The sequence below is a fragment of the Myxine glutinosa genome, chromosome 6 (genome assembly GCF_964187855.1).
Source record: "Myxine glutinosa chromosome 6, kmMyxGlut1.1, whole genome shotgun sequence".
Taxonomy (NCBI): Eukaryota; Metazoa; Chordata; class Myxini; order Myxiniformes; family Myxinidae; genus Myxine; species Myxine glutinosa.
In genome coordinates this window covers 154,946,363-154,961,351 of record NC_136266.1, presented here as the reverse complement: position 1 = coordinate 154,961,351, position 14,989 = coordinate 154,946,363, and the positions used below count along the sequence as shown (strand labels likewise).

Genomic DNA, 14,989 nt, shown 5'->3' with positions numbered 1-14,989 from the left:
ATAGAATGTCCATTTGGATTTAGGATTCTTCTGAAAATAAGCTCCTATGACAATCGGGCAAATGTCTGTTGGAATTCATAATGGCATGTTTTAAGGGAATTAAATAAAATATATAAATAAAAAATAACCACATTTAGAGGCCATTTTTCCCCGCAAAGCGGGGGTTGGCCTTTTTCGGGGACCGTGGTTGTTGTTGTTTTTCGGTCCCCTTTTTGAAGCAATGTTTTACGGCCGGATGCCCTTCCTGCCGCCAACCCTTTTTGTCGCTTTTTACGACAAGCAGGGAAGTATATGCTAGCATGTGCGACATATATGCGACATATATGCGAGTATATGCGACAAGCAGGGAATTAAATAAAATATATGCTAAAACATAAACAGTCTGATGGGTAGGAGGGGGAAAAAAACATGTGGAAGACTAGAACGGCACTCTGTAGAGAGCCCACTTCCGCCAGGCTGAGCAGTTTACGTTTTGTATCCCATCGATAGGCCGGATCTACTTCCGGACCTCAACCAAAATCTAATCGGCATGTTCTTGTCACTTACCCAATCTATCCACATACTGGACTATGGAAGGGGGGGTTTTAAATGAAATATTATTCCAAAATTTTCCAAAATCCAAGTTCCAAAATCAAAGAACTACTCGGTCTGATCACTTAATTTGTTTTTTCACTTTAAATCCTCAGATATAAAAAGTGGCAATTATCAGCAAATACAACCTTGTCAAATTTTCAGTTTGTTTTTTTTGTATTTTTCTTAAGTATTTTTGCAGATATTTGCCAAGTCTGGTTCGTGATCGACCGCAATGGTGGATGTTTCTCATATTTATTTACACTGGGTGAAAATGTGTATTACAGACAAAATTAATATTGGAGATGGAACATGAATTCTCATGAGTATGATGGGTAATTTCGATAGTATGGGTAATTTCCGTATGCTAAACATGACAAAAACAGCAAAAAGGAAAATACAACAAAAAAAGGTAATACAAAAAAAATTGTACGATTGTAGGCGACCTTGACCTTTTGACCTCAAAAGTAATATGCTTCAGGGACCCAATTTGCAAAAGCTGCTCAAATTTCAAGTTGATCAGATGGAAATTGACGTTTGTGACCTTGACCTTTTGACCTCAAAATAATTGGCTTCTAGCGTTTAATTGCTGAACCAATTCAGTGACCCAATATGCAAACCGTGTTCAAATTTCAAGTCAATCGGATTAAAATTGACGATTTTGTGATCTTTTCATCTAAAAATACAATCAGCCTCTAACTTTTGATTGGTGAACTAATTCAGTGACCCAATATGCAAATTCTTTAAATTCCAGGGCAATTGGATGAAAATTGATGATTTTATGTGATTATGACCTTTGACCTTTTGACCAAAATATGAATATCTTCTACATATTCTCATAAAGCTTCGTTTAAAATTTGAATGACAAAAGCTCGAATGGTAAAAAAAGAAGAAAAGTTTACGGTACAGATGGCCATGGACACACACACACACACACACACACACACACACACACACACACACACACACACACACACACACACACACACACACACACACACACACACACACACACACACCTTCTTGCTCCACTCTTCAGAACCCCCAACCCCCTGTCAAAAAAAAACTGTCATTAAACTATGTAGAGCAAGCCAGTCGAGGAGAGTGAATCAATGGACAAGTCAAGAAGGGCAGATGTGAAAGATGGAGAGAATGTCTTTGGAACGGAAGTTGACTTTCACAATGTCTTGGGAACGCCCATTGATGCCTTTCGTGCATCCACTATGCATTCGCTTTCATTGACTCACATCCACTGATCAGGGAACGTTGAACATGCCGTTGTTAGGGTGAAATCAGTCTTTTAAGACAATTTGTAGCATTAAAACGAGTCAAATTGAGGACAATTCTCGAACAGTTAACCATAAGTGTTCCTGGATGCAAATAGGACTCATGAACTCATGTTCCTGGATGAATGTCAAGATTTGTTTTGGTTTTTTCTTAATACAAGAGCTGATCACTTACTTAAGAGCTTGAGAAGGTTTTTTTTCCTTTTTTTTTTTTTTTCTTTTAGTAGTTCTAAGCCTCATTTTATATCACTCAATCCATGGGGCCTGTACATGTATTCTAGCTTTCTAGTACAATTTGCACAATGCATTTGATGTGTATACGAGCTCGGTGAGCCATACAAGCTAAGAAAATCGATTATAAATATTGGCAATGAAGAAAGATTTCAGACAAATTCAAACAGTGCATTTAATACATATAGGCCTACATATCAATTTTTACCTTGTATGCACGATGTATTATACCACAATCACCATTGTTGTTAGGGGCTCTGCACATGTGCACAGATGCATTGTGGGGCAATCATTTTGAAAGTCCCGTATTTGCAGTTACTATCAAAATGAAACATTTGGCCATTTACATACCTGATTTGCACGCCTAACAGAATTTCCAAGATCAGCCACTGGAAGAGATTCAGTGTCTTGAACTTTGTGGCATCATCATCAGTCACAACCTCTCCTGAGCTGACTATATCGCAAAGCTGGCTTCCAAATCCAGCTGCAGACTGCGTATCTTATGTCGTTCCAAGTCGTTACTTGAAAAATCAGAACTACTCCGATCCTACAAGGCCTTTATCTTGGAACTCGATGGAGTACTGCTCTTCCCCAAGGGCCTTTGAAGGCCAGCCTTGCTACCTGGGCATGTCAGGAGAGATTGTGGTTGAAAATAGTCTATATGTTCAATAGATTGAAAATGGTACCTGTTTGATGCAAGGTTATCCAGGAATGAAGGACATTATATTTCTCACATCAGCATTTAATCAAATCCAGAACAGCAGAGAGTGATGCACTTGCTGTCGGTCTTCCTATCAGAGGGGTGGTGTACAGTCCCAGCTCGTCTTCACTTCATCTCTCCTAGTCTTATCATCCCTAATCTTCACTTTCTCAATTTTAATGATCTGTCGTGATACCTAGATGCGTACGTAATAAATACATGATCTGGAAAAACACACATAATGATGCAACCAGCAGCCGGGAATTGCATCTTATATATCGATACGATGACAGATAGAGATGTGTGTGTATGTGCTATGTGTATATGCTTGTGTGTATGTGTATATGTGTTAAGGTGTGTATGTGTGTATGCATGTGTATGATGTGTGTGTATGTTTGTGTGTGCGTGTGTGTGTATAAATGTGTGTATATGTGTATAAATGTGTGTATGTATAATGTATGTGTATGTATGTATGTATATATATATGTCTATATATGTATATATGTGTGTGTGTATGTGTATGTGTGTGCATGCATGTGTTGTTGCGGATCCTGGGCCTGTCAACGTACAAAGGGGGGGGGGGGGGGGGGGGGGAGGAGGTGAAGTCCCCGGTTCCACTCAGACACCGGCCGCGACGAAGCTCATGGTCGTCGGGTTGCGAAACAACTTCAATTGCCAATCTCCCTATGATGGGTCGAAGGGTTATCGGTCACGACCCGGATACCTTGCGAGACCACGTGGCCTGGAAGATCGGGGATTGAACCTTCGCATTCCCACACCTTATGGTGCGCCGAGCTGATCGCACGGTGTGGGTTGCAGCGTTATCCTGCGTGATCTACGGGCCTAATTGAGCAACCGGATTTGGTTTTGAACGACGCTGGGCCAATGGGGGAAAAGACGTACTCAAACAGGTTGAAAGGAAGCAAAATGTATACGTTTTATTTACAAAAAGCACAGATAAAGGACGAGAGGCCAGCTTATCAATTCTTACCTAGCCTAAATCCCAACATAGGCGCCTTGCACACACACACTGGGAATGAATCACACAGGTTAAACTCGTACCGAGCAACGTGCAGCCGCGGACTTGGGTTCGCTAGCTTCTGCGTGCAGCTCCCGGGTGGTTCAGGATAGAAGGCCCGCAGGACAAGCCGCCGCACCAAAGTCAGCACGAATGACGATCCAGGACGGGGAATTCAGTGCAGGAAGGACGAACCAGCAGATTGGGAGGAGCCAGATTGCAGAGTTCAGTCTTGAGATTTGCAAGATGATGTTATTGGGATTGCCTCATGATGGGCACACACTTGTGACCCTTACGGAGTGATCTAAATGTATCCACAGTCAGATTTGCTCTTGATATTTATTGAAAAAGAGCATGCTGCTCGACTGCAACCGCCTCCCCACAAGATTCAGGGTACCAGGGCCAAGACGGCGGACAGTACAGCCACAGACGGGATGGAAAAACTGGTGCATGAGAGAAAGGAGCCTTTTGTGGAAGTAATTCCAGGCAGAATCAATATCAGATGCTCTGGAAATAGCCGCCCAATCCTTTTACGAGGGGGCAGATTTCAGTCCCTGCCATTTGGTTTGTCAAAACAACCATATCCTGCAGACTTGAGGTTGCTTCCTTGTAAACGTCAGGGAGAAATGAACTTTGGCATAAACATGGCAAGAGGGCTAAGAGGGGAGGAGGAGGAATCGGAGAGATTTGATAGAAAGTTATTCACAACCATGTTCAGCAGGGAAGACGTACCAGTTGCAGAAATCCAGGTTCGGAAGTGTTCAGATTGGCTTAGACCCACAGAGTTATAAAAAAAAAAGAACTGTCAACCAACCCACGAGCATGGTGGCAAACAAAATTGCCAAAGATGAGGAACAGAGAAGTTGGAGTTGGGATGGAGGGTTATGAGTTCTTCCATCTATGTCATCATCATTGGGTGGACGGTACACCAACTACACCATACAAACAGACCTTAGGTCATTGTGAAGAGGTATACAATGCCAACGATATTCCAGAGGGCTAGGAGGGGTTCGTAAGGACAATGGACAATGAGGAATGGAGTTCTTGCATCGACAGAAACACTACTTCCGTAACAGTTGTGGGACTGGTCAAAACACGAGAGACTAGCCAATGAGAAAGAGGAATCAGAAACATCCTGTGAGATTAATGTTTCCATGAGACATACATGGATCAATTTACAAAAGACACTTAGCAGGCGCCTCTTGCCAACACACGCCTTAAAACATCTTTGTACGTGCACAGCTAATCGCACGTCTAAACAGCAATTTACGAAGGGAGATAAACAGCCGATTAGCTTGTGAAACCCCACCCATATCTCCAACATCCAATTGTAATGATGCACATGCATAGAATCACAGCGCCATGGACAATTGTTGGAGGGGATTCAGCTTATTACTCCTCGTAGGTCGATCCAGGTCATCTTGCATTACATTCAGCAGCCAACAAATTATTCCTTTGAGAATTGGTAACTCCAGACAAATTTAATATTGCCATACTTCTTCATTGTATCTATCCTCGAAGATTCTCAATGCACGTAGGTGAACTCCTCCATTCCTATCCTCTTCTGCCTCCTCCTCTTGAGCTAATTGAAGAACTCCTAAGAAATCCACATTCACCATCCAATGTAAACTACAAATTATAATCCATGCAATTCTTACACATCCCTTTACTATAGTTATTCTCTGCAGACTACTGTATTTAAAAGTGTAATCACTTCAGTTACCTGCAGTCCTTACTGCAGTAGATGCCAGGAAGTATATGATAGTACAACTGCAGTAGATAAACCACAACATAACCTATGGTTATTCTAAAGTTAACTTAAACTGCCAGGAAGTAACGTATATGATAGTACAACTGCAGTAGATAAACCACAACAGCATAACCTATGGTTATTCTAAAGTTAACTTAAACTGCCATGAAGTATATGATAGTACAACTGCAGTAGATAAACCACAATAAGATAACCTATGGTTATTCTAAAGTTAACTTAAATTGCCAGGAAGTATATGATAGTACAACTGCAGTAGATAAACCACAACAGCATAACCTACGGTTATTCTAAAGTTAACTTAAATTGCCATGAAGTATATGATAGTATAACTGCAGTAGATAAACCACAACAGCATAACCTATGGTTATTCTAAAGTTAACTTAAATTGCCAGGAAGTATATGATGGTACAACTGCAGTAGATAAACCACAACAGCATATCCTATGGTTATTAGACATTAGATAAACACTCTTCGGTGATTGGCGACCAACTTTGAACGTGCGATCATCTCACGATTAGCGATTCTACACGCGCCTAACTCAAACGCCTCTCGGAAATTGTGCCCACAGTGTCCAGAGCTGCAACAGAAACCTGAATGGAGAGATTAGTGATATTAGAATGGAGACCTCGAAATATTGGTGGACCACACTGAGCCAGGAAATGGAAATGGGGGAGGCCGGAGAAGAGGTGAAAAGTGGGTGGAGGTTGCGGGACATGCGATTGAAGAAAAAGTATAGGCTGGGGGAAATAAATAATCAGACAGTGCACCCCCTTCAACCACCCCCCCCCCTCCCCCCGCAGCTCCCATACACATTCATAATCAATTTCAGAATCCCACTGTTAAGGAAAATGGAAGTTTTCTTTTTAATAACACTGCAATGAAATGAAGTTTATACAAAATTTAATCCATCAAATGTTATGATATGAAAACTTTTAATGCATATAGAAATTCCAACCCTTTGTTCTGGTAGTGTGAATTAACAAAATTACTCACTCATATTGACTGGTATAAATAAACTTCATAAGAATGAGCTCCTGGGTGTGTTCCGCGAATATTTCATCTATCGTCTTCTCCCATTCTTCTTCCAGCCATGTGCGAAACTCCTGGTGACACACGTTGCCCCTTTATTTCTACAGACAAACTTGGTGAGCGCTTGGGTGACCATCTATGAATGGCATTCAAAAAGTTGTAGAAACAGGGTAGTCGTTGGCACACAAGAGCAGTTTTTGATTTTTGCCTTTTATAAGCTAAATTGTATGCTCATTATACAGGATTCGTTCATGTCACATTCCTTAATCCATCAGTTTCATTAATCTCACGTCGTTTCAAAGTGTAATCCAGGCTGACAGGATGGCCTAAAAGTACGCACACTCACCTCTAAGCCGTCTAGCCTGGGTTTGAATCCCGACACAGCTATAAACTGTCAGCCCAGTGTTTCACAGGCAGGGTGCTGTTGCCTCCGGTGGACATTAAATGGACGTCCCGTCTGCCAGCATTCATTGGTGGATGTTAAAGATCCCATGGTGTCCTTCGTGAAGAGTTGGCAAGCTATCGCCGGCACCCTGAACAAATTCCAAATTCCTGCCCTAACCAGCAGAGGGCATCGCATCAGCGGCACAGCCGCACCCTCAGCCAGTGATGCTACCCAGCAGCCTCGTGCTGTATACGAATGAAGAAGAAGAAGAGTATGATGCACATGTTCTCTATGTTGCACAATTAGGTATCTTACCAAATTGAGCTTTAAGGTGTCCTCAAAAATATTTATGCAAAGAAAATCCAGCTCCATAAAAAATTCATGAATGCAGAGTGGGCGAGTAAGACGAAGGTGCACCTCCATATTCTACACTATTCCCAAATGGGGGGTTGATTTTTAGCATGCACCGTGGACATGAGTCCCTTTAAGATTACTCCAGGTTAAGACGGCAGATGTGACCAAGATAAGCACAGAGGATTGCTGCGTTACGTCTGCCACAATATGTACAGAACTTGAAGCCAAGGGACTTCTTTTGGTTGGCTATATGTCTCAAAACCACAATCATAGGGGATTATTAAATCACCAGTGTCATGCAAAATTTCCAGCAGGCCATCAAAATCTAATACTACTGAGGGGAGGGGATGTAAATCGTGCTCTTCCTTCACAACACCTTTGTGCAAGGCCTCTTGTGTTGTGCAGCCTGCTGTTCATTACAGCAGCTTCAAGCAGCCCCTAGATTACCCATTGTACAGCCTGGGCCTGGCCTTCAGTGACAATTTTTAGCTCACCTGGAACGAAGTTCATGGGAGCTTATGCGATGGCGCGTTGTCTGTCCGTCAGTCCGTAAACACTTGCAACTTCTTTTCCGAAACCTCGGATGTGATAGAGGACCTCGGCAGCAAAGCGATGGCTGTCATGTTTGGTGGCAGTTGTATAGATTTACTTGCATCCTTGCGCTACAACATGTTCGTTACGAAAATAGCGCCTGCAAAATCGTTTGTCACACCTGAACGTCTCCCCCCTACTGCATCCTCCACCAAATTTCACTGCCTCAAAACTTACTACCAGATCATGGTCTGGATTGGGAGGGAAGGTGACATGGATGTCATGGACTGGGGTTGGAAACTGGAGGATAATCAGTTGGTTCCAATAATCTCGGGCATGAACGCTGCCACTGATCTCTTAAAGACGATACATTGCAACTGCTCAACTGCCTGTAGAACACCCCGTTGTAGCTGTAGAGGATGCGGACTACCTTGTCATAGTCTGTGGACCATGCCAACTTGAAACATGTGACAATCCATATAACCAGTCTATAGAGGAAGAGCAAGAGTGACAATGAATCATTGATTACCTGATTACTCAATGGTATTAGGGGTAGACACCAAAATTACAACTCTAGGGTGAATTATAAATGACAGCCATTTTAGGGTGGTGGTGGCCATCTTGGACACCATCTTGAAAATAACAACTTTCCGGTGGTTAAATTTTATTAGATTTTAATATGTTATTCCTGATGTCCAATAGTACCAAAAACCGTTGAAAAACCTTTTGTTGCAAATTTTTTGGGGTCAAACTGTATATTGACCCGACTAGAAAGGATCCAAGACTCTGAGTAACATAAATCATGAGCAGAACAAAAACAATGATAAACATCAATATACCTTTACATGAATTGCAAGGACAAAGTAAGTAATGGATAAACACACATGGGCATATACCAGTGTGTGTGTGTGTGTATATATATATATACTTGGTACCTTGCATTACTCTGTAATACACCAAATGGTAGCCCAGTTCCACAGATGCTTGCATTTCGTCAATGATGATCGCAATATATAAATACAAATCACTTTGTCCTCACCTCCTGTCGACCTCCAGACATCCTGTGGAATTCCGTCTGCACACACTTGGTTGAAAACTCATTATTTGTAGATATCTGAAAGAAAAAAAAGAAAAAAATCACACATTGTTGCACATCTTTGGTCACTTCCAAGTCCTTCTGATTTGCGTCCAGCAAGACCGTCATAATAAGTATATAATTAATTTACTGATGGGAACAGACAATTGAAGCATGTTACTTACACTCGGTCGATACGACAAGCTAATTGCATTGAAACCTGTCAGACATTCCTATGGCATGTGAGAACAAAAAAAAAACGCTTTCATTATATTATTAATAGTCAACTTCCGTTTCAGGTTCACAACCTTCAGTCTCAGCGCCGCTTCGATCCTGCAAAGCCTTTTCGGATTTTTTGATGTACCATGCTCTTTACAGAGCGTTGGTGCTGCCGAAGCAGTTTCTTGGCAAGAGTTATACTAGGTGGTTTGCCATTGCTTTCCCGGCATTGTTTGTCCGAGCTCTGTCCTAAATGCTGAGTGTCAAATAAGGAATCGGCACACATCATTTTTATGCCTCCAGCCGCCAGTCACCGGAGGCATCATGTTTTCAGGTTGTTGTTGTTGTGTTGCCCTCGTTAGTTCTGGTTGAACAGACCAGCGGCACGGAGATAGCTGATCGATCTCACAGGAGCGACCCAGAGATCCCTCACATCCAAGATGTTGTGCTCTGGCCTACATGAAGCCAGGACCACGCAGTCTTCCATTACACGTGTTACTGTGTGTGGAGCGGCTTGGCAATGGTTGCAGGTGTCGTCGAGTCTATGTTTTCAGTGTAAAAGTTGTGGGTGGTGTCCACAGCGAAGGCGTGAAAGGTGAACACGATCAGACCTAGGGAGTAGTTTCTCCGTGTCATCCATTGGTGGGGGTTTTGTGCCCAAGATAGTTTAGGCCCAGGTTGTTTATCGCGTTTATGGTGATTTGGGTGTGGTTGTGTTTTTTGTAGTTTCCGTTGTTTGGTGGGGAATGTTATGAAGTATGTCACTGTAGTATCTATCTCTATGTGGTGTAGTTTTAATGTGTCTATGGGCCTGTGGTTGTACAGTGCATGTAGTGGCATGAGTGATTAGGGTTGGCATTTGCCGTTGCAAGGAACTGTGCACCTCGCATGTCGAAGTGGTCTTTGATTTTTAGCATTTTTACTTGTGCGTAGGTGCTCAATAGGTGTTGTTAACGTGCAACATGTAATGATGTGAAGGCCTTTGTTTTTTATGGTCTGTAGGGTGTTGAGATGTGTGCTTGATAGGCTAGAGGCCCAAGATGAGCTAGCATAGTTGATGACTGATCTAATGTAATGTTTGTATGTTGGGTATGCAGGTGTCTTCTGATACTTCAGGGAGATGGATGCCTCTGCCTTGCATAATCCCAGGTCACCTGTGGGCAAGGTGAAGTACCTGCCAGCCCCCCTTACCAGGGTAACGGTCCGCAGCCATGCGGTTTAAATGGCAGATGGCTCTGCACATCTGGTGGATGAGATTCCAGTCGACTCCAACAGCACGGGCGGAAGAGGGTGAATTCACTAACGGCCAGCAGGACAGAGAGGAGTGGCGACCCCCTGTCTATACTACACATTTACTCGTGTGTACCAGCCATAGAAAGGCAATTTGATGGCAAACACGCCATCATTGCCAGAGGAGACTCAACATCTTTTTTTTTTAATGTTAGTGATGTTGTTTCTTTGTGGTGTCCGAAGTCGGTGCCTGTGAGTGTCCTAAGTGTGTTCAGCCTGGGTGTGCATGTTTTTTTAAAATGTTTGTGATGTGATCTGAGAATGACATGGATGTGTTAAAAATGACGCAGAGTATTTTTCTTTGGTGTGTGTGTGGATTAGGGATGTTGTTCAGTACGATGTGTGGTGTGGTGCTATGTTCCTTGGTGTATTTCGTTAGAATAGTGACTGTTGATTTTGAGGGGGCTACTTTTAGTTTGTTGATGGTGAGCCAGGTTTGTAGGGTGCTGACGAAGGGTTGATGTTGTGCTCTAGCGGTGTTGATGTTGCTATGAGTAGAGGTGATGGTTATATCGTCCGCATATGAGGCTATTTGAATGTTCTCGGGTGGTTGAGGAATGCCGTGCATTAACAGATTAAAGAGTGTGGGGGAGAGGACTGAGCCTTGAGGGACTCCACTCGGAAAGTATCGTGTGCACGATGACCTGCCGTTAAAAAACTATGAATGACTGTCTGCATGATAGGTAGTTGGCCAGCCAGCATTTGGTGTTGTTGTGAATGTTTGCATCGAGTATTTTGTTTGCGAGTAAGAGCTTTGGGAGTGTGTCAAATGCTCTGCTGATGTCTACTGTGGTGAGAATAGTGTGTTCTGGTGGTTTTATATTGTTGAAGCCTTCAGAGATGTGTTGTGTGAGGTTTTCACCTTTTGAGGTTTGTTTGTGAGGTTTTAATGGGATTTTCACCAAAGTTGATATCGATATTATAATAGGCGTAGGTGATTCTGTTTTTTTTTTTGTTTTTTTTTAATACTGAATCGAGGCTCGTGAAAGAGCTAACATTTATTTCACAAACAAATCAACCAGACAAACAAAATATACAAAAAGAGGGAGCGGAAGACAAGATGGGGAGAGAAGGGGAAGCACACAACCACAACATTTGAGAGCAGGGAGAAGTGTGGGAGGGAGAGGGCTTGGGGGCAGGAGGCGTGGGAAGGGGGGGGAGAAGTATAAAACACAAGGGGACCGAAATTAGCGGGGGTAGAAAAGATCAAGGTTTTGGATGGGGGAGGATAAGAGATGGTGGTGAACAGCTGTTTTAAAGACCTGGAGGGTGGAGTGGGATTGAAGAGAGTGAGGGAGTTTGTTCCAGAGGCAGGAGAAAAGAGGAATGAAGGAGTGAAGGTGAGCAGAAAGTCTTGATTTTGGCAGTTTAACCATAAGAGGGATGCAGGCAGATCTTGTGCGACCTGTAGGAATATTTGGGGGACAGACGCCAGAGAGGAGTCGGTAGAAGACGGAAAGACCACCAACCTGCCTGCGGTGAGTGAGTGAAAGGCCCTTGGAGTTAGCTTCATCGCGGGAGATTCCAATGATTCTGAACGCTTTGGTTTCAACAGCGTGAAGACGGGCTAGGTGTGAGGCAGGAGCACCAGACCAGAGGGGAGAGCAGTATTCCATAGAGCTGCGGATGAAAGCCTTATATGTGGTGAGGAGCTCAGGTGTGCCAAGGAAGGACTTCGCACGACGGAGGATGCCCAGTCGGCGACTGGCTTTGGAGGCCAGATTTGAAATGTGGTTTTCCCAGGAAAGATCATGTTTGTGGTGTGTTGGACGTCTGTCCGGGGGTGTGGCTTACTCGGTTTGCAGAGTAGCTCCACCCACTCCTCCTTCTCGAATAGCTTTGAGGCCTGTTTAGTTAGGCCCGTGCTGTCTTTCTCTCTCACACAGGTTTATTTCAATTCTAATTCGATATATCATTTCATTTTTCGCAGTCGCTAACATAGTTTTAGACTCGGTTGAAAAAAAACGGGAAGAAAATCTGATCCGATCCTTCGGATCTTGAGTCTCTCTCACGCCTTTATCTGCAATCTAACTCACCACCTGATTTCATTTTTATTGATGGTTTTAGACTCGGTGTCAGCAACGCCGCCAACGCGGGAAAACGCAGAGATATATTTTTTAAAATACACCATATCACCGCCCAACACCGCCAACAAGTATCATACACCGCCCAACATGACACAGACGGCAACATGTCGACATTATCGCTTTTTCTTTAAACCGAGTGAACCGAGCCGAACCGAATACACCGAGTGAATTCACCGAGCGAATTTCATCCAATTCCACCGAGTTTCATGAAATTACCGAGAGATATTTCTTCGTTTTTATTTTATTAGTTACCAGCAAAAGTACCCAGCGTTGCCGGGCGGGGGAGGGGGGAAGGGCACGTTCACTTTAAACATGTATATACATGTGGGATGTGGGATATATACATGTGGGACATGTGTACGTGTGTGTGTGTGTGTGTGTGTGTGTGTGTGTGTGTGTGTGTGCACATATGTGTGTGTGTGTGTATGTAGGCTAACCCCCGCTCTAGCAGGGAAAATGGCCTTAAAATGCATGTTGTTGTTGTATGTGTATGTGTATATATGTCTGTGTGTGTGTATGTGTATATATATATGTGTGTGTGTATATGTGTGTGTGTGTGTGTGTGTGTGTGTGTGTGTGTGTGTGTGTGTGTGTGTGTGTGTGTGTGTATGTGTGTGTGTGTGTGTGTGTATGTGTGTGTGTGTGTGTGTGTGTAGATGTATATATGTGTATAATGTGCATATATGTGTATATGTGTATACATATGTGTATACATATGTGTATACATATGTGTAATGTGTATATGTGTCTGTACGTGTGTGTGTGTGTGTGTGTGTGTGTGTGTGTGTGCGCATGTGTGTCGATGTGTGTGTGTGTGTGTGTGTGTGTGTATGTGTGTGTGTGTGTGTATGTGTGTGTGTGTGTGTGTGTGTAAACATGGGCCGGTGTGTGTGTAAAGTGTGAGGAGGTATTGGAGAGGAAAATGCAGAGATATATATTTTAAAATCGCGCCATGATTATAAACGAAAATACACCGCCTAAAATAACAGTCGACATATTTAAAATTCGTCACACACATCCATGCCCGTGGGATTCCCACGGGTGACCCCGCTAGTCAGTATATATTATGATAAAAAGGTGAACCGATTAGATTTTGGCATCAAGGGTCAGAGGTCATACCAGGTAAAAATGTGACACTTGAGAACAGCTGAAGGGATGTAAATCAAACATGATACATGTTCATGACGTAATAATGTTTTGGGTTGTGCGCCTGGCTGTGCATCCGGCCGTGATTGGTTTTCGTTACCGCGATAACTTGACGGCTGAAGGGATCCAATTCAACCTTGGTGCAGGTATGCATGATGAGGAAAAGATGAACCGATTAGATTTTTGGGTCAGAGGTCAAGTTAGGTAAAAATCCTGTTCCCATGATAATTTGTGAAGCAGTGATGGAATTTTGACCAAACTTGGTATTAGTATATATTATGATGCAAGATGAACTGATTAGATTTCGGCATCAAGAGGTCAAAGGTCAGAGTCTGTAATAGGTGTTTGTTATCCTGATAACTTAAGAACGGCTGAAGGGAAATAAGTCAAACTTGGTACAAGTATGTATAATGATGTAAATATAAACGGATCAGATTATGGGGTCAAGAGGTCAAAGTTCAGAAGTCCCGTTGGGTAAAACTTCTGTTACCGAGTTAACTTGTGAACCACTAATGGGATTTTGACCAAATTTGGTATAAGTATATATCACAATAAAAAGGTGAACCGATTAGATTTCGGCATCAAACGTCAGAGGTCATGTCAGGTAAAAATGTGATACTTCAGAACAGCAGAAGAGATTTAAATCAAACTTGGTACAAGTGTGTATAATGATGTGATAATGTGGTTGAAGGCATATCAGTTTATGTCGTGACGTCGACAAATGCCGGTCTAATTTATAAGGTCTTTGGTACGACTCAGCTGGGGTTTGAATCACCAACCTCCCAACCTCAGAGGATGCTCTAACCATTACACCACCGAGTCTAGTCCCACAAACCTCGGTGTTACGAATTACCTCCACCGAAGGTTATGTATTCACTCCTGTTTGTCTGTGTTTGAGCAGGACATCTCAAAAAGTTATGGACCGATTGGGTGTGCGACAAGGACTAATTGATGAGATCTTGGTGAAGGTCCAGATATGAATACGATCATTTTAAAAGTAATTACTTACAATTGAGAGATAGGGCCAACAAACAATACATACCATGATATTTCAAAACGTTCTGGATGGATTATGAGAAAAACTAGTTGGACGAGTTGGTTCGGCGACAAGATTTTGGTTCAGATCCAGATCCGGCCCATCAGTGGGACACACAAACACAAAACGTAAACTGTTCAGCCTGGTGGAGGTATGCGCTCTACCATATGGAGGTATGTGCTGGCAGAGGTATGCACTGGCGGAGGTATGCGCTGGCAGAGGTATGCGCTGGCAGAGGTATGTGCTGGCGGAGGTATGCGC

General features: G+C 42.9%; 1 protein-coding gene across 6 annotated transcripts in view; it reads right to left on the bottom strand.

Moving 5' to 3' along the window:
- Positions 1 to 14,989, bottom strand: part of FBXO31 (F-box protein 31) — a 34,825-nt gene that overhangs the window by 6,284 nt on the left and 13,552 nt on the right. For all 6 annotated transcript variants that reach the window (XM_078780796.1, XM_068118775.2, XM_078780795.1 and 3 more), the window contains 2 exons: positions 8,915 to 8,989; positions 6,570 to 6,679 (listed from right to left, as the gene is read on the bottom strand). In XM_078780796.1, coding sequence (XP_078636922.1) covers positions 6,570 to 6,679; positions 8,915 to 8,989 — 185 coding nt within the window. The remainder of the gene's footprint in view (positions 1 to 6,569; positions 6,680 to 8,914; positions 8,990 to 14,989) is intronic.